The sequence below is a fragment of the Entelurus aequoreus genome, linkage group LG08 (assembly GCF_033978785.1).
Source record: "Entelurus aequoreus isolate RoL-2023_Sb linkage group LG08, RoL_Eaeq_v1.1, whole genome shotgun sequence".
Taxonomy (NCBI): Eukaryota; Metazoa; Chordata; class Actinopteri; order Syngnathiformes; family Syngnathidae; genus Entelurus; species Entelurus aequoreus.
The window spans coordinates 10252022-10272415 of record NC_084738.1 but is presented as its reverse complement, the minus strand read 5'-3'; the positions used below and the strand labels follow the sequence as shown (position 1 = coordinate 10272415).

Genomic DNA, 20394 nt, shown 5'->3' with positions numbered 1-20394 from the left:
GCAATAGCTGGTTGAGAAATGTTGTTTTTAAACTGTTGGGACAATTTGCTCACGCATTTGTTCACAAAGTGGTGACCCTCACCTCATCCTTGTTTGTGAATGACTGAGCATTTCATGGAAGCTGCTTTTTTACCCAATCATGGCACCCACCTGTTCCCAATTAGCCTGTTCACTTGTGGGATGTTCCACATAAGTTTGGATTAAGCAAGATGTGAGCTTTGTAGAAAGTGCTCATTGAATACATTTTGTTCAAATGAATTAAATGAATTTATAAACAAAATAGTGCATGGCTTTAAAAGTTGTGTGTGCAAATGAAATAAAATATAGGTAAAATGAATTAAATACAATATAAAATATTTTTTGGCTTTGGAAGGAGTGTGTGCAAATTAAATAAAAATAAACACATTTAAAATCAATCAAACGACTGCATCATTAATGTATCATGGTTTCCATGTCCCTAATTTTGGGGGAAAATAATTTAATGTAATTTTGCTGAATAAACACATGTAATTAAATCTTGCTCAAATTATTGTGCAAAATAAAAAAACACAAAACAAATACATATTAGGTGTCAGATAATGGTATGCGATGTATGCCATTATTTTGCAAATAAGAGCAAATATACTTTTAATTTTTTTTATTAAATAGCCAATTATTAATAGCACAAGGTTCAGGTTTGCACTTGCTGCACGGCCGTGAGACCACGCTGGAGGTGTACTACAGCTACTTTTTTATTTATTTTTTATTATAAAAAGGTACAATTTAAATTAAAGTAAGATGTGCAAATTGTTTTATTGTGTGTGCAAATAAAAGAAAAGTTTGTTTAAATGAATTAAATTAATCAATTTTTAAAAAATTGTGCACGGCTTTGCATTTGGCTACGCAAATGAAATTAAATATATTTAAAATCATTTAAATGAATGCATCCTTGTTGAATCATAGTTTTCATGTCCCTAATTTTGAGAAAAAATACATGTAATTTTGCAAATTAAATACAATAATAACCTTAAATATTGCTCAAATTATTGTGCAAAAGAAACAATAAAATCAAATAGACAAATGAATAAATATATAACAAAAATATTAGGAAAAAGATAATGGTATAAGATGCAAGCCATTATTTGCAAATACAATCAAATATATTAATTTGAAAAAAAAAACTAATTATAATGGCAAAAGGTTCAGGTAACACTACACTGATGTGTACTACATGTACTTTTTTAAAAAAAAGGCACAATTGGGATTAAGTAAGATGAGGGAGAAAATAGATGTTTTAAACACATTTGGTGCCTATTAACAGGTTCTGTGTGCACAATACTGTTAAAACTTTAAAAAAAAAGATGTGTTTTTGGGTTTGCACTTACAGCCCGGCCACAAGATTAATGATTATTAATAAAAAAATAATTTCATTAAGTAATACAGTATGATGTTTGTAGTAAGATGTGTGCTGCAATGAAGACGCAATATTTGTGTGATAGTCCTGTGCAGACACTGCAGGCTGTACCTAATATAGTGGCCAATGCGTGTGCAGCTTCTGGTTGGTAGTAATAAAAGCACTGTCGAGAAATCATTGGGAAATAGTTATGTCTCTAAAAGCAAAAAGAATATAAATAAAAATATATCCCCCCCATTCAAGTGGCTTTTGCCCTATTTATATCTGAGGCCCATATCACCGCAAACGTTCTCTGCCAAATATTAACATCAAATATTCATCCCCCCCTTCTTCTTTTTGATAATGGATGAGAACTAGTGAAGGGGAAAAGGTGTGGAGAGTCTCCCCGCCCTAATAGAGAAGACTTGAGGACATCCATGCGTCCAATATGGACACTATTTATAGCCTGGAAGACTGCACTGGCTGTCCTCAACCATTTCATCCAACGGCCCCCCCTGAGAACAGATCACTTATGTAAGACACATTAATCGCACCTTTAAGCACGACGTAGAGGAGGACAGGCGAACGCACGCTTTTTGAATGCCGCCTCTGACACGCAAACATCTCCACATGCGAGAAAGAAGAAAAAAAAAAGACACGGTAGATATGACGTGAAGTGTGGCTTTGTTTTAATTGAAATGACAATAGTTTGTATGCATGGTGAAATGAAATGGAAATATAAAACATTCAGTCAACTTGTGAGCTCATAATACTGTATGAGCACAGGGCCCTCTAGTGGCAAGCCCCTTGATTACAAATCACATTGACTGAAACCACGGGTGTCCAAAATGTGGCCGGGGGGACATTTTCAGCCAGCAGCTTGTTTTATTAGCCTCTAGCATATTGTGAAATAAACAATAATAATAATAGTTAATAAAAGAAAATAATAATGAGATGACATTTGCTTATAACAAAGCTAAGATGTAGCTTTGTTTAGCATATATTTAACGGAATTGGTTTTATTATCCACAATTCACCGAACTGACCCCCCCGCCCCACCATCACATTTTTTTAATTTTTATACATGCAACACAAGTTTGGACACCCCTGGACGAGATGATTATAAAGTGACATTTGGCTATTTGGATAGAATGGAGGCTATACAACTATGGTTGATTTGTATAAAGTAGCAAGCACCAGCATGTATCAGGTTAGTAGGCAAACAATAACTTTACAGATTGTTCCTTCCGCAAAGTTCACTAATGATTAAAAGGTAAGTCTACAGCCCGACGTGTGCAGTAAACAAATAATGGCATGTGCTAAACATAATTCTTCTATCTTACATAAAACACTTGTTTTACTATCATTTGGCAGTAGAGGGACTGCAAGGGGTTCAGAATGGAGGATTAATGGCTTTAGAAGTGATATACATGCACTACCTCAAATAGTGGGAGAGTGTGGACGGCGTTTATTTGAAGGAGACGTTCATTCAAGGTGTTTCTATTTAGCGTGGGGGTTAGGCGCGAGGTGTTTGATAGTCACTTCCGTGTTTACAATGCGCTTTAGCTGCGCGAGGTAGGACAAGCTTAGATGCAGCTCTCCGTTGTAAGAAAACCACCAAGGCACGTTTATGGGGCGTTATTTTGGTTTAAGTCAGATGTGAGTTGTTCTCTGATATGCCTATTCAGGTTTGCACCCTCTGATGTTATTGGTACAGTGTAACATCGATTTACGAAGGTAAATAAGTTTTTACATTTTTCCTAATTTATTGCGGCAACATGGTTGTTAACGTTTTTGAGAGCACCAAAGTGACTGGTTTGTGTGTGCACGCACGCGTAGACAGTTTAGCTTGTCGTTGTTTAATATTAAGGACATTGTTGATCCATTACCCCCTTGTTATGTTTGATATATATACATATACAGTATACACACATATATATACATATATATATATATATATATATATATATATATATATATATATATATATATGTATGTATATATACATATACATGGGCTGTTATTTGCATAATTTAGATTAAAATACTACTGGGGTTGCGTTTGCTGCAGTATTATTGTTTTGATGGTTTTATAGAGTACTTGGTACCATAATTTTATTTTTCCTGTATGCTGCTTTATTTAAAACTTGGAGTACTGTAGCCTTTATTTGATTTAAGTGACAGAATTATTGTTCTGTTTTGATGGTGGATTTTATACTTGAGTACTTGGTACCATAATTGTATTTTTCCCGGTAGGCTGCTTTATTTAAAAAGTTTATTTATTTTTAGTATTGGTATTCTATTTGACAATTGTTGCACTACTGCCATGTTGAGGCCTTGTTGATCTCTTGTCTTTTGATAGCCTACCTCATGTTGGTCTATTGTTTTTTTGTTTGTATGTTTACAATAGCTTTTACATTTAATGTTTTTTGTACGAAAAAAAAATACTGGACAGTAACCATTGTAACCAAATAATGGCCTGGTGCAGGCTGGTGCAAAAATAAATAAAAGCCTTGTGCAAATAACCGCCCATGTCCTAATAGCCGCCCGGGGTCCGACCCCATTTTGTGAAATAAACGCCCAGGCTACTATTTGGTAATATACGGTATGTATATATAACACACACCCACAGTGTCTTCAAAGTGTATTCTTTTACTAAAATAGGGATTTTTGTCAGAGATAAAACTAATGTTTACAGTGTTTCTTATGGGAAACGGCTTCACTATACAAATGTTTCGATTTACGAATTATGCCAAATAAGTACGTAAGTCGAGGTTACACTGTACCTACATGTGAAATAACTTTTAGTAGGAAACGTTTGCGCTGTTCTTTGATACGCCATTTCCGGTTTACACGGCCATAACACCACGCCAATGTGCATCACACGTACTTTTATGAGGTATAATTTTAACAAAGTGAGATGTAAGCTGTTTTTTTTGTTCACCTATTCGGGTTGGCACTTGCTGCACGGCCCTGAGACGTTGCCAATGTTTATTTTGTTTGTATTATTTAACAATTTATCTTTTTTTTCTCCCCTTATCTGGTTGGTCTAATTAATGAAATAAAATCATTTTTGAACAACCAAAACGACTTTGTTGAGTACTATTTGAGGATAAATTGTATATACCGTATTTTTTGGACTATAAGTCGCAGTTTTTTTCATAGTTTGGCCGGGTGTGCGACTTATACTCAGGAGCGACTTATGTGTGAAATTATTCACACATTACCGTAAAATATCAAATAATATTATTTCGCTCATTCACGTAAGAGACTAGACGTATAAGATTTCATGGGATTTAGCGATTAGGAGTGACAGATTGTTTGGTAAACGTATAGCATGTTCTATATGTTATAGTTATTTGAATGACTCTTACCATAATATGTTACGTTAACATACCAGGCACGTTCTCAGTTGGTCATTTATGCCTCATATAACGTACACTTATTCAGCCTGTTGTTCACTATTCTTTATTTATTTTAAATTGCCTTTCAAATGTCTATTCTTGGTGTTGGCTTTTATCAAATACATTTCCCCAAAAAATGCGACTTATATATGTTTTTTTCCTTCTTTATTATGCATTTTCGGCAGGTGCGACTTATACTCCGGAGCGACTTGTACTCCGAAAAATACGGTAATCTTGTTCCTGGTTAGCAATACTAATATTTCAATATCATTAAAACTTGTAACTACATAAAGCTAACATTTTACACATATAATATTGTTTGTATATTCGTATATGATATAGCTATGAAGTGTTAATATGGGGGCACACAGTGTTAGACATTCATTTTCAATTTGACTACATAGTGATAAAGTAATTCATTTTGCATGAAATTTCTGGCATGCAGTTCTTTTTTTGTTGGTAAAAATGTGTGGAAGTCTTGGCTATTTGGCAAGCATTAGCGAAAAGATGCACGAGTAAAACACACTTACTGTAGGTAGTCTACATGCATCAGAGGTGATATTTTCCTACACATATTGTACATTGTGTGGACTTGTGACTTGTCCATTTAGTCGTTGCCTCCACAGAGCTTCAACAGCAGCTTCTTGTAGTCCCCGGAGGTGTCGCCCTAACAGACACACGTTCATGTACAGTCCAAACACATAAGAACCGAGGGAAGGGGGTGGTGGTACTTACTGAGATGTGAGTGTACAGGGACTTCCCGTAGGTCTTCACATAAGCTTGTCTGATGTCTAGCATGTCCACCTCAGAGCGGGAGACCATGATGCGGATGAGTGTTCTGTCCTTAGTCCCGGCGCCCTGGTGATATTTACACCACGGTGTGAGACATCACCTTACACGACGACGACAAGAAGAAGACCGAGAAGAGAAATGACGGCAGTACCTGCATGGCCTTGTGGAGGCGCTCTGCAAAGTAGGCAGGGGTGTTCTTGATGCATTTCACTAGGGGGCAGAAAGACAGACTGTTAGCATGCATACTTAGCATACAAGTATTTAATTAAATATACCCGTATTTTTCGGAGTATAAGTCGCTCCCGAGTATAAGTCGCACCGGCCGAAAATGCACAATAAAGAAGGAAAAAACCATATATAAGTCGCATTTTTTGGGGAAATGTATTTGATAAAAGCCAACACCAAGAATAGACATTTGAAAGGCAATTTAAAATAAATAAAGAATAGTGAACAACAGGCTGAATAAGTGTACGTTATATGAGGCATAAATAACCAACTGAGAAGGTGCCTGGTATGTTAACGTAACATATTATGGTAAGAGTCATTCAAATAACTATAACATATAGAACATGCTATACGTTTACCAAACAATCTGTCACTCCTAATCGCTAAATCCCATGAAATCTTATACGTCTAGTCTCTTACGTGAATGGGCTAAATAATATTATTTGATATTTTACGGTAATGTGTTAATAATTTCACACATAAGTCGCTCCTGAGTATAAGTCGCACCCCCGGCCAAACTATGAAAAAAACGGCGACTTATAGTCAGAAAAATGCGGTACTGTTTTTTTTTGGACTATAAGGCGCACTTAAAATGCTTTAGTTTTCTCAAAAATTGACAAGGCGGCTTATAACCTGTTGCGGTAATATACATATTAATTCTGGTTGTGCTTACTCACCTCAAATGAATTTTATTAGATAGATAGATAGATAACATTTTATTGATTCCTTCGGGAAAATTAAAATTCCAGCAGCAGTGTACAGAATTGGGATCGAATTTAAAAAGTAAAAAGTAAGAAGAATTATGAGAATTACTTTCAACCTTATTGAAAATAAGATATTCTTCATCTCAGTATGTTAATAATGACTGAATTAATTAATTACATATTACAAAACTGTTGTATATACCAATTCACAGATGTCATTCTGTTATAAAAAAAGGTCAGTAAATGATGTATATATTTGTAAACGCTCTGAAGTGGGAAAGGGGTAGGATTAAATAAGCTTTGCTTCTTCCTACTCCTTTTCGGACATGATGTAAAGTGAATAATAGGAAATTGTGTGATGTGTTATGCTGTAAGTGTGTTCATATTCGAAATAAACTAAAGAAAGAAAGAAATAATGGGGGTATAAATGGAAATAAAATAGAAAATATAACAATAAGAATAAAAATAAAAAGCAACAATAAGAATAAAAAAATAACAGTAAAAATAAGAATATAACAAGAGAAACTATGCAGTAGTGACCATGTTATTAGGTACATGGTGTAATGACACGTGTGACCGGTGGACGGCAGTCACACATAAGAGATACATGTGGACTGCAGGTAGAGGCCCAATAAATGACGCTGGGTAAGCCAGCAAGACCAAAACGTTCATTAAGAATATAGAACATTACGCAGGGCATTAAAAAAATCTGTCCAATTGTTTGAGTACTTGTTTAGACTTTGGTAAGCTACGAAGCCACACCGCTTGCTGGAACGTTGAGCATTACGGCTAGCATAGTCAGACGTACTGTGCTTCAACATAGCGGTTATTATTATTATGGTGTGTGTATAAGGACCCCAAAATGACACCTATTAGGAGACATTATATGGCGTTTTGTTTTGCAATATTATGCAAAACCAACTGTTCCTACCTGCTGATGTGTATTTGAGATCTGCATAAGTCCTCAATATCTACTGCTTTCCGCCATTGTAGCCTGCGCCGTAGTCAATAAGCTCCTTCTTTTTCTCTATCCTCTTGTTATGGGGCATTCTTCCTCAGATGTTGCCATTTCTAATATAAAGTAGCATAAGGTTTGAACTTATATCTGTCAGTAGACTCGCTATGGAAGCGCTAAAAACTACCGGTACAACAAAGATGAGGGGGAGAATACGCTGTCGAAGCAGAGCCAGGTAAATAAGACCGCCCACAAAACAGCGCATCCTGAAGAGATGGTCAGAAAGCGGCTTGAAGATGGTCTGTAAAACGGCTGTGTAGCGGCTAACTCCGAGTAGCCTATATCCTATCATGTTTATTACCTTTTGTAAATGACTTGACTAAAATAGAAGAAAAGACCAACGTTGTGTGCTTATTGGAGGACATAAAGATGATAAGGCTGCCCAACCTTGCACAAGTGAACTCGTTAAAGGACTGCTTGTAATGGAACGCTTGTGTCGCAACTTTTAGAAGCAAGCGAATAACATCCAATACTTGTTTTATTGCGGATATTGACCTGCAGTACAGGCCAAAAGTTTGGACACACCTTCTCATTCACAACACAACTGATGGTCCCAACCCCATTGATAAAGCAAGAAATTCCACTAATCAACACTAATAAGGCACACCCGTGAAGTGAAAACCATTTCAGGTGACTACATCTTGAAGGTCATCGAGAGAATGCCAAGAGTGTGCAAAGCAGTAATCAGAGCAAAGGGTGGCTATTTTGAAGAAACTAGAATATAAAACATGTTTTCAGTTATTTCACCTTTTTTTGTTAAGTCCATAACTCCACATGTGTTCATTCATAGTTTTGATGCCTTCAGTGACAATCTACAATGTAAATAGTCATGAAAATAAAACGCATTGAATGAGAAGGTGTGTCCAAACTTTTGGCCTGTACTGAATAATAGGACACCCCTAATTAATATACAAAAAAAAAGATTCTTGAGACCTTATGAACTAAATATGAATATGCACTTTTAAGCTATATATACAGCATTTAAGTGAACATGCCAGGAATGGAACTGAATGAATACGTACCAACAGCCACCATGCCAGACTCCACGTTGCCAGACATTTCCCTGCCGATGCTCTTCTCGATGTCCCGACCGCACATCTGCTGGTACTCCTGGAAGACTAATGGCGTACATAAAAAAGGTAAGAGACCTTGTAACAACATACAGTCGCGATCAAAAGTTGTAAAGAACATAATAAGGTCATGGCTGTCTTGACTTTCCAATCATTTCTACAACTCTTATTTTTTTGTGATAGAGTGATTGGAGCACATACTTGTTGGTCACAAAAAACATTCATGAAGTTTGGTTCTTTTATGAATTTATTATGGGTCTACTGAAAATGTGAGCAAATCTGCTGGGTCAAAAGTATACATACAGCAATGTTAATATTTGCTTACATGTCCCTTGGCAAGTTTCACTGCAATAAGGCGCTTTTGGTAGCCATCCACAAGCTTTTGGTTGAATTTTTGACCATTCCTCTTGACAAAATTGGTGCAGTTCAGCTAAATGTGTTGGTTTTCTGACATGGATTTGTTTCTTCAGCATTGTCCACACGTTTAAGTCAGGACTTAGGGAAGGATATTCTAAAACCTTAATTCTAGCCTAATTTAGCCATTTTTTACCACTTTTGACGTGTGTTTGGGGTCATTGTCCTGTTGGAACACCCAACTGCGCCCAAGACCCAACCTCCGGGGTGATGATTTTAGGTTGTCCTGAATAATTTGGAGGTAATCCTCCTTTTTCATTGTCCCATTTACCGCATTTTTCGGACTATAAGTCGCAGTTTTTTTCATAGTTTAGGCCGGTGCGACTTATACTCAGGAGCGCCATATGTGTGAAATTATTAACACATTAGCGTAAAATATCAAATAATATTATTTAGCTCATTCACGTAAGAGACTAGACGTATAAGATTTCATGGGATTTAGCGATTAGGAATGACAGATTGTTTGGTAAACGTATAGCATGTTCTATATGTTATAGTTATTTGAATGACTCTTACCATAATATGTTACGTTAACATACCAGGCACGTTCTCAGTTGGTTATTTATGCCTCATATAACGTACACTTATTCAGCCTGTTGTTCACTATTCTTTATTTATTTTAAATTGCCTTTCACATGTCTATTCTTGGTGTTGGGTTTTATCAAATAAATTTCCCCCAAAAATGCGACTTATACTCCAGTGCGACTTATATATGTTTTTTTCCTTCTTTATTATGCATTTTCGGCCGGTGCGACTTATACTCCGAAAAATACGGTACTCTCTGAAACAAAAATTTTGCTGTTTGGCCACAATACCCAGTACTATGCTTGGAGGAGAAAAGGTGAGGCCTTTAATCCCAGGAACACCATTCCTACTGTCAAGCATGGTGGTGGTAGTATTATGCTCTGGACCTATTTCGCTGCCAATGGAACTGGTGCTTTACTGAGAGTAAGTGGGACAATGAAAAAGGAGGATTACCTCCAAATTCTTCAGGACAACCTAAAATCATCAGGGTTGGGTCTTGGGCACAGTTGGGTGTTCCAACAGGACAATGACCCCCAAACACACGTCAAAAGTGGTAAAGGAATGGCTAAATCAGGCTAGAATGAAGGTTTTAGAATGGCCTTCTCAAAGTCCTGACTTAATAAACGTGTGGACAATGCTGAAGAAACAAGTCCATGTCAGAAAACCAACAAATTTAGCTGAACTGCACCAATTTTGTCAAGAGGAGTGGTCAAAAATTCAACCAGAAGCTTGTGGATGGCTACCCAAAGCGCCTTATTGCAGTGAAACTTGCCAAGGGACATGTAACCTAATATTAACATTGCTGTATGTATACTTTTGACTCAGCAGATTTGCTCACATTTTCAGTAGACCCATAATAAATCCATAAAAGAACCAAACTTCATGAATGTTTTTTGTGACCAACAAGTATGTGCTCCAATCACTCTATCACAAAAAAATAAGAGTTGTAGAAATTATTGGAAACTGAACACAGCCATGACATTATGTTCTTTACAAGTGTATGTCAACTTTTGATCGCGACTGTATGTGCGCATGTAAAGTGAGGAGATAAAAGTACACTCACCTGCCCGCAGGTGAGGCTTGCTGCGAGCGCACAAGATGGCGTTGAACTGAGACTCATCGGTGCCAACTTTGTTCTCGCCGGCCGCGTACAGTTTCTATGACACATGCAAATGTAACAACAGAAAGTGGAGGCATGGAGGGACCAAACGAGCGTGTTGCAAAACACACCTGAGCATCCTGTTTGGCGAGGGATATGTCAACGGTTTCCCTTTCGTCGCGATTGCCCTGGAACAATCAAACATGTTTACTTTATTGAAACTGCACAGTGCATTTAGGGATGAGTATTTGAAAGACAGAAATTGTTTTAATACATTTAGATATACGGTATATATTTTTTTATTCCATATAATGCTTGCCAGAAATTTTAAAAAAGATGATACAAACCTTGTTGCAGTCTGTACTATAGTTATAGCGATTTGTTCTATTTTTGTTAAAATGCCAGGTATTGTACTACACTTTGCTTTTTAGTGTCAATCTGTTACGCGTTTTACCTCAGTCCGCTTTGGCTGGATTAATTGCGCCCTCTGCTGGTTGGCTCAAAACTCAACTTGGAATAAACATTGATTCATTCAATGTTGAATGCTTTTGCTCGGGGTGCCCAAACTGTTTGCTTCCGAGGGCCAAAGTAAAAACATGACAATGGGCTGGGGGCTAAAGACAGCGATTTTAAGTAGGGGTGTCTCGATACAACTTTTTCATTTCCGATACGATACCAATATTAAAGCCTCGAGTATTGGCCGATACCGATCCGATACAATATCAGCAGGTATCATACATACTTGTATTATTTTGTAATGTGGAATTTTATCAAATGTTTGTTGATTAAGTGAAATTAATCAGAGAATAATGGAATGCATGAAAAACACTAACCTAATTATTTTTAACCTGGTTGAAGTTGAATGATACGGACACATTTGTTACTGGATACTTTCTGATGCGTGAATACATTATATCTGTAAGTAATATGCAACTAAAATTATTTGATATTCATATAAGACAAATGTTTTGTTTTATACTGCACTGTTGTTTAATTTACAACACTTTATGTATGTCTAGCTTGTGTGCTATTGTGTGCTTAGCTGCCATGAATTGATTTACGTGGACCCCGACTTAAACAAGTTGAAAAACTTATTTGGGTGTTGCCATTTAGTGGTCAATTGTACGGAATATGTACTGTACTGTGCAAACTACTAATAAAAGTTTCAATCAATCAAAAAAAGCTTCAAGTAGCCTATAGCCTGACATGTTTACCTTATGTAAAATACTTCACTAAAATACAAGAAAACACCAAGCTTGTATGCGTAATGGAAGACATTCAGAAGTTAACTGGCTGTCCAAATGTAACGCGCCGCAGGACTGCTTGTATCAAAGCTTATAGCGGACATTGTACGTGCAAGCACATTTTAACAGATACTTGTTTTTTTCTGCTGATATCACGCAGATATCCCACATCTACATGGGATCCAGACACAAAAAACCTAAATGTATATAATCCCACCCTTTGGCGGGCCAAACAAAACGAGACGCCGGGCCAAATTTGCCTGCCCCCTTCCCCCCAACTGTGGACACCCAAAGTTCGATTTACGAACCCCTCCATTTGCAAACTTTTAGCTCGCGCCAAATATGCCTCTGTGTGCGAACCATGTCTCTGCGTACAAACGCTTCATTCATTCACTTTGTGCAGGTCGTAGCATTTTTGGGGAGGCGGAGCTCTCTATGTTACAGTACAGTACACTACTACCGGTACTCACTTCTCAGCATTTCAGCGTGTGTGCCCTTTCTGTGTTTTTTTGCCTTTTGACAAGTTTTGACCCTTTCGCTAACTCAATATGAGCCCCAAAAAGAGAACAGACCAGCCTGAGAGGGAATCGCTGTTGAGTAAAAAAAAACAGACTATTTGCGAAGAGTACATTAATGGCGCTAGCAAGTAATATGGGAGAATTGCCGAAGCAGGCTTTAATTGTGATGAGACCAGATTGTTCTGGAAAAATTTGCCAGATTTATTTTTAAAAGAAGGGGGAAGGAGTTTACTCTCGTTCAGAGGCGCCTCGTTCAGAGGCGCCTCTTTCAAGCGCGCACATATACACATGGCCCCTCCTCCCCGATCCCTCTCTTCTCTTCCCCTGTCTGTCTGCTCCTTTCTCCTCAACTCCTCCTTTGCCAATGTTAATGTAAGTGGATTTCCTAAATGTTTGTTATTGTAGCAATATAATTGTTAAACTTAAGGATTTATGTGATTTCTGATAGTTTGTGAGGGCACCAAAGAGTTGGTAGAGTGGCTGTGCCAGCAACTTGAGGGTTCCAGGTTCGATTCCCCGCTTCCGCCATCCTAGTCACTGCCGTTGTGTCCTTGGGCAAGACACTTTACCGACCTGCTCCCAGTGCCACCCACACTGGTTTAAATGTAACATAGATATTGGGTTTCACTATGTAAAAGCACTTTGAGTCACTAGAGAAAAGCGCTATATAAATATAATTCACTTCACTTCACCAAAGGGATTTCTGTGTGTGTGTGTGTGTGTGTGTGTGTGTGTGTGTGTGTGTGTGCGCTTGTTGGCAGAGCAGCGCATACAAAGGACAGCTTGTTAATGTTGTTGTTTTGGCTTGTTAATAAAGAGAAAGTTGATCCATCACCTCATTGTCATGTTTGTTTGATATACAGTACTGTATCGCACTTTATATTGTGTTCAAACTGTACACTAAAATATGGACTTATGTCGAGGCTGGAACCCATTATTTGTTTCTTATGGAGAAATTTGCTTCACTATACAAATTTTTCAATTTACAAACACTGTTCAAGAAACAATTACGTTTGTAAATCGAAGTTCCACTGTAATAGGCAATATGATTAATGAAAAGAAGCTACCTGGCAGAGGGAAACCAGTAGCCTGCGGAAGTGGCCGGAGGTGTCATTGCTGATGGCATCTTCCAGGGTTTTCCCGTACTCTAGAAACAAGATATAGCATCTTTGAGGAAATGCTATCATTTGCACAACCATGACATTTGGGTTTGGACACCATTGTCCACTTAGCACTTGCACTGGGAGTGTCCTGCCATACTATGGATGTTTGCAGTTACATTAATTGGTATTCTACAAGGAAAACAGTCAGTTTAGTAACTCACCAGACTTGTAAATAGAAGACATTTCACGAATCTCCGCATTAGAGCGAGAGGAGAGGATCTCGATAAGACAAGCCTCGTCTGTTCCTGCTCCCTGGAGGAGAAAAATAAAACAAACAATGGAGAATATTTGTTGTTTTACATGAAACTGCATTTCAAGATGTTCTTCAACTTTCATGCAACGCTAGTTGCTAGCCACATTGTACTGTTGTGTTATTTGTAATTTGTTCAGCGCACTAACTGTCTGCTAAAGCACTGGTGTCAAACTCAAGGCCCGGGGGCCAAATCTGGCCCGCCACATTATTTTATGTGGCTCGTCAAAGCCTGGAAATAATATGCGTTAATAAAATGCGTAATAAAATATTTTCTTACTAAATATATTTGTTCTTTCCCTTTTGACATTAAAAATCATGTACTGCATGCAATTGCATATCTTTTAAAATTCAATATCATCAAAACCTAAATATTATATTATCATGTATTCCGTAAATATTTGTTGTTAAAATAAAGATAAATTTTGTACTGAAATATCTGCTTGACTTATGATTTCAAAACAAAATAACAATCAAATTGTAGACTTTAAAATTGACAATAGATTTTACGGTTAAATTTAAGTTTTTTACCTTAAAATCAACTTTGGTACTGACACTAAAACTTAAAAAAACAACCAAAAAAAAACCATTAAAACGACACAATTTTACAGTAAAAAAAAACAACCTGAAAGCTCTGTTGCTTGATTTTTACCGCTAAAAACAGTGGTATTGTTTTTCCATTCCATTTATTCAATTTTTTTTATAAGCTGTAAAAAAACACACTGCTTTTACTGTAAAATTCTGGTGACTGAGCTGCCAGTTTTTAAAGTAAAATTTAAATATTTTTTTAGCAGCTTATGTAAAAAAATATATCGTTAATGTATTACAAATATACACATGTGTATTCATATATTACTCATTGTTGAAAGTGGCCCTCTGAGGGAAACCATAACTGCGATGTGGCCCTCAATGAAAACGAGTTTGACACCCCTGTGCTAACGTGTGACTCTGTGCACTGTTAACAGCCTGTTTAAGATAAAGGTCGACCGATATGGTGTTTTCACGGCCGATACCAATTATTAGTAGTCAATGAAGCCAATAACAGATATTTGGAGCCGATATGCATTTGCAGTAAAAGTTATTTAAACATGAATAGTACATGTCAATAATAGACTAAAAAACTCCTTTGTCCCACACGCCATTAGACTGTACAACTCCTCTCTGGGGATGCAAAACAATAACAGTGCAATACTTTTTCATAACATGGTCACTACTGCCTAGTTTCTCTTGTTATATTCTTATTTCACTGTTATATTTTTATTCTCATTGTTGCTTTTTATTTTTATTCTTATTGTAATATTTTTCTTTTTTCTTTCCATTTATACCCCCATTATTTACTTTTTAAATTCGATCTCAATTCTGTACACTGCTGCTGGAATTTTTATTTTCCTGAGGGAACTCTCCTGAAGGAATCAATAAAGTACTATCTATATATCTATAAGCAGCTTGACAAGGCTTCGAGTTGTTTTTCTGAACATTACTTTTTAGAAAACCTCAGACCAGTAGTGGCAGAATGTTTTATGCGGTGCTAATGGTGTGGTTAATTTAGCACCAAAAAAGCAGAAGCACTGCGGTAAAAAAAAAAAGGAGAACTTTTCACTTTTCTCAAGCAGGGCAAATAACACAATTTTTTTTTCATCTTCTAAATATTATGTTGGTATCCTATGTGCATTTATTGTATCTGCTGATGTAGTTCTGTTGTCTGATACCGGGAAAAAAACAAAAGGCTGATACCAATATACGTCAAAATCCAAATAATTGGTCGACCTCTAGTTTAACCACAAATTTTCCCAAAAGACAGAAAATTCGTAGCCTACCTTTATAGCTTCTCTGAGCTCAGACGCATCAAAGCGCGTGGGGCTCATCAACATCGAAAGAACAAGATTTTCAAAGTTTCCTGTCAGCTCAGACTTTAAATCGTGGGCTAAATCCTGGAAAGAGGACAAACAAAAATAGAAGGGCAGAAATGATCATAGAAGGAAATACATGTTTGTGAAGATTGGGAAGAACACCAACCTTCCCATAAGTTGTCTTGTAGGCTGCTACCATGGGAACCCTCTGCTTGTTGGTACGGCTTCCCAAAAGCTCAATGATGGCGTTTTCATCGGTGCCTGAGCAAGGAGTGGGGGTATGCTTATCAAAAATTGCCCCAAAAAAAACAAGGACACATTTCTGTCAGACGATACAGTGAATTTACTCACCAAAACCTTTCATTGCTTTACGAAGAACCTCCACATCCCTCAAAGGATCGGCCCCAGGGAAGTCCTTTATAGATCCTCTGTAGCCTTTCTATGGATCACAGTAATGCAAGTTAGAAAAAAGAGTGCAAAAGTTATTTAAACAATTTATTCAGACATCATTAATAATCATCAATCCATAAAATGTATTTAATCAATGAATTAACTTTGTAGATTTCATATAATTCATTAAAATATTTAAAGCAATACAATTTATACCAATAATTAATATGATTAATTTAAATATTAAATACATTTAATTGTACATATAATAAAACACATTTCAAAATACATACAATTTGATTGAAATAGTCATCTAAAAGTAAAACATTTTGTTAATGTTTTAATGCAATTTAAATTAAATAATCATAAGTATAATACATTAAAATATTGGTATAGATGTTTTGCTTTTTTTATTAAAATTAAAAAAAATCAAAAATGTATGTGAAAATGTTAAATAATTGTACTATATATTTTATAGAATAAATAATCATTTCAAAATACAATTAACAATAAAACTGTAGACAAATTGAGCTTACAGGTATGGCAGGTGCCTGAGGGTTGGACGAAACTCCGCTTCCATACACTGGCATAGAGGGGTTGGTGGCAGGGCCCCCACTGGGGTAGTTAGGCATGGGTTGCTGTCCTGGCGCAGGCCCCCCTTGGTAGCCCTGGGGAGCCCCTCCTGGCTGCAAACAGAAGACAGCTGTGAGTGGTTTAAATAGAAACAAACAGGGCTGGTGGAGATAAGGTGATTAGTCTGTCCATATGGACAAGAAGGGAGGGGGTGATAAGATCTTACGTACACCACCGTAGCCCCCTGGTGCCGCCCCCCAGCCACCACCTGTATGAAAAAATTGACACAAAATCAGTTTGTTGTTTTGTTTTTATAAATAATTTGTGATCTCACCTGATTGAGGCATGGATGGATATCCTCCTGCTCCGGGCTGTGGTTGGTAACCTCCAGCCTGAGGTGGAAAGCCTCCAGCCGGAGGAGGGTAGCCGCCCGCCTGGGGAGGGTAGCCACCTCCTGCTGTTGGGTAACCCCCAGCCTGTGGTTGGTAACCCCCAGCCTGTGGTGGGTATCCACCCGCTTGTGGAGGGTAGCCACCCGCTTGGGGCGGGTATCCGCCAGCTGCAGGAGGGTATCCCCCGGCTTGGGGCGGGTAGCCCCCGGCTTGGGGCGGGTAGCCCCCGGCTTGGGGCGGGTAGCCGCCCGCTTGTGGAGGGTAGCCGCCCGCTTGTGGAGGGTAACCACCTGCTTGCGGTGGGTAGCCGCCTGACTGGGCAGGGTAACCTGGATAGCTCATTTTCACAATCTGAGGGTGACAGAAGTTGCGGTTACTTATTCTAAATGTGACGTAAACAGGAAGGTTAACTTCCTCTGATTAGTGACGCAAAGGTGGTGCTTTGCTACAAACTTTTTCCCAGTACAGTGAATGCTACATTCAGCAAAAAAACTAAACTAAATATTTAAAGGTCCATGTTTTTTGTGGCTTTTGCTGTTGGCATAACAGAAGTGGTGCTACTGACATTCCCCATTGACACTCTTCACGTTATTGTTTTGATTGATTGATTGAGACTTTTATTAGTGGATTGCACAGTACAGTACATATTCCGTACAATTGACCACTAAATGGTAAACACCCGAATCATTTTTTCAACTGGTTTAAGTCGGGGTCCACGTTGCATTGAGAATATACAGAAAAGTGGCACTTATATTGCTGAAATTATTGTTGTTGTTTTTTTAAATATCTTTGACCTATTTTTCCTTTCTTCAATGTGTTGCTTGATAACAAATGAACGCACACAAAAATACCTCATGAGACGTTTGAGTGGTGTCAGTTTTTCTGGCTTCCACAGTTTGACCCGTGGAAAAAAGCAATGGAAAATCACCAGCAATTAACAGCTACAAAAGCGGAACTGAAGCAGGAACGTGCATGTAACATTGCAGAATAAAAATATGTTTGACATTTTAGGGATGACCATTGATTTAAAACACTTGTTGCCCCTTTTACGATTGTATTACGTGATCGGGAACTGAGCATCACTAAGCAAATATGTATTATTTCCCGACTTTGGGTGACCGACACGGCGTTAAATAGTACATTGAACATACATTAATACATAATTGACTGTTTATGTCAATAGTTACCACTTTATCTCAAATAGTTGTCCTCTAGTGCTGTTGTCCTCCAGCTTTACGTAACGTTCCTCGAAGGAGTTTAGCATGTAGCATCCTGGACGCTATTAGCTAGCGAGCTAACTAACGGTTTAGCTAAATTAAGGCGAAATATTCCGTCTTAAAACGTCTAAAAATGACTGTCGCTTTCATGGTAGTTGTGTAACGTTCTGCTTGTGTAGCCGAAAGAACGTTCTGCTTGTGCAGCCGAAAGAAGACTACATTCCACGGAGACTCAGCAAAAATACCAGGAATTAGACGGCACCATTAAAATAACAAGAATAAACAAAAATGGCCGCCGTCGTGTTATAAAGCATATCCAATAATACCTCAAGTTGTCTTAAGTGGAGGAAGAAGATGCTTTCTTGTTTGGGGCTGATGTCTGCTCCAGGAAGAGTGTCGATGGGCGACGGCCGACGGTAAGAGAAGAGGGTGTGTCCATCTCAAGTAACTTAATAACATTTGTCCCCTCTTGACTCAGTCTCCCCATTGTTGACTTTGGACACTGGTGCCATCATTCTTGGTTGCCATGGCGACACATTTGCACTCAATACAACACTTATTTACTGAGAAAAGGGTTTTGCAAACTTTGTTGACTGTTGATGACTGAAGTGTGAATACCAACTAGGGCTGTGAATCTTTGGGTGTCCCACGATTCGATTCAATATCGATTCTTGGGGTCACGATTCGATTCAAAATCGATTTTTTTTTTTTCAATTCAACACGATTCTCGATTAAAAAACTATTTCTTTCCCGATTCAAAAGGATTCTCTATTCATTCAATACATAGGATGTCAGCAGGATCTACCCCAGTCTGCTGACATGCAAGCAGAGTAGTAGATTTTTGTAAAAAGCTTTTATAATTGTAAAGGACAATGTTTTATCAACTGATTGCAATAATGTAAATTTGTTTTAACTATTAAATGAACCAAAAATATGACTTATTTTATCTTTGTGGAAATATTGGACACAGTGTGTTGTCAAGCTTATGAGATGTGATGCAAGTGTAAGCCACTGTGACACTATTGTTCTTTTTAATTTTTTTTTATAAATGTCTAATGATAATGTCAATGAGGGATTTTTAATCACTGCTATGTTGAAATTGTAACTAATATTGATACTGTTGTTGATAATATTCACTTTTGTTTTACTACTTTTGGTTTGTTCTGTGTGGTGTTTGTGTCTCCTCTCAATTGCTCTGTTTATTGCAGTTCTGAGTGTTGCTGGGTCGGGTTTGGTTTTGGAATTGGATTGCATTGTTATGGTATTGCTGTGTATTGTTTTGTTGGATTAATTAATAAAAAAAATAATTTAAAAAAATTAAATAAATAAAAATAAATAGATTTTTAAAAAATGAGAATCGATTCTGAATCGCACAACGTGAGAATCGCGATTCGAGTTCGAATCGATTTTTTCCCACACTCCTAATACCAACCAAACCTACCCCCCCCCCCCCCCCCGCCTCCCCTCCATATCCCACACCCCGGATTGTAAATAATGTAAATAATTCAATGTATATACTCTGATGATTATCTTGTGTGATGACTGTATTATGATGATAGTATATATTTGATAGTATATATTAGGGATGTCCGATAATGGCTTTTTGCCGATATCCGATATTCCGATATTGTCCAACTCTTTAATTACCGATACCGATATCAACCGATACCGATATCAACTGATATATACAGTCGTGGAATTAACACATTATTATGTCTAATTTGGACAACCAGGTATGGTGAAGATAAGGTACTTTAAAAAAAAAAAAAAAATAATAAAATAAGATAAATAAATTAAAAACATTTTCTTGAATAAAAAAGAAAGTAAAACAATATAAAAACAGTTACATAGAAACGAGTAATTAATGAAAATGAGTAACATTAACTGTTAAAGGTTAGTACTATTAGTGGACCAGCAGCACGCACAATCATGTGTGCTTACGGACTGTATCCCTTGCAGACTGTATTGATATATATTGATATATAATGTAGGAACCAGAATATTAATAACAGAAAGAAACAACCCTTTTGTGTGGATGAGGAGGGAGGTTTTTTGGGTTGGTGCATTAATTGTAAGTGTATCTTGTGTTTTTTATGTTGATTTAATTAAAAAAAAAAAAAAACAGAAAAAAAGCGATACCGATAATAAAAAAAACGATACCGATAATTTCCGATATTA

At 37.2% G+C, this 20394-nt stretch overlaps 2 protein-coding genes across 4 annotated transcripts in view; one reads left to right on the top strand and one right to left on the bottom strand.

Moving 5' to 3' along the window:
• Nucleotides 1-2044: 2044 nt before the first annotated feature.
• On the bottom strand, nucleotides 2045-18685 carry LOC133655386 (annexin A4-like). Of its 3 annotated transcripts, none has more exons than XM_062055500.1 (15): nucleotides 18543-18685; nucleotides 16942-17350; nucleotides 16838-16875; nucleotides 16571-16720; nucleotides 15996-16083; nucleotides 15811-15905; nucleotides 15612-15725; nucleotides 13706-13796; nucleotides 13449-13528; nucleotides 10751-10807; nucleotides 10584-10677; nucleotides 8534-8629; nucleotides 5719-5777; nucleotides 5511-5633; nucleotides 2045-5442 (listed from the first exon to the last, which is right to left on the bottom strand). In XM_062055500.1, the coding sequence occupies exons 2-15, from the start codon at nucleotides 17339-17341 to the stop codon at nucleotides 5383-5385; spliced, it is 1545 nt and encodes a 514-aa protein (XP_061911484.1). In that variant the 5' UTR covers nucleotides 17342-17350; nucleotides 18543-18685; the 3' UTR covers nucleotides 2045-5382. The 3 variants fall into 3 exon arrangements, with proteins under 3 accessions (XP_061911484.1, XP_061911486.1, XP_061911485.1); XM_062055502.1 differs by lacking the exon at nucleotides 18543-18685 and adding an exon at nucleotides 18187-18430; XM_062055501.1 differs by lacking the exon at nucleotides 18543-18685 and having other exon boundaries at nucleotides 16942-17593.
• The window catches only part of LOC133655387 (zinc finger CCHC domain-containing protein 24-like), a 33960-nt gene continuing 31683 nt past the window's right edge, over nucleotides 18118-20394 (top strand). The window contains exon 1 of the mRNA XM_062055503.1: nucleotides 18118-18632. The gene's annotated coding sequence lies outside the window, so the exon portion shown is untranslated. The remainder of the gene's footprint in view (nucleotides 18633-20394) is intronic.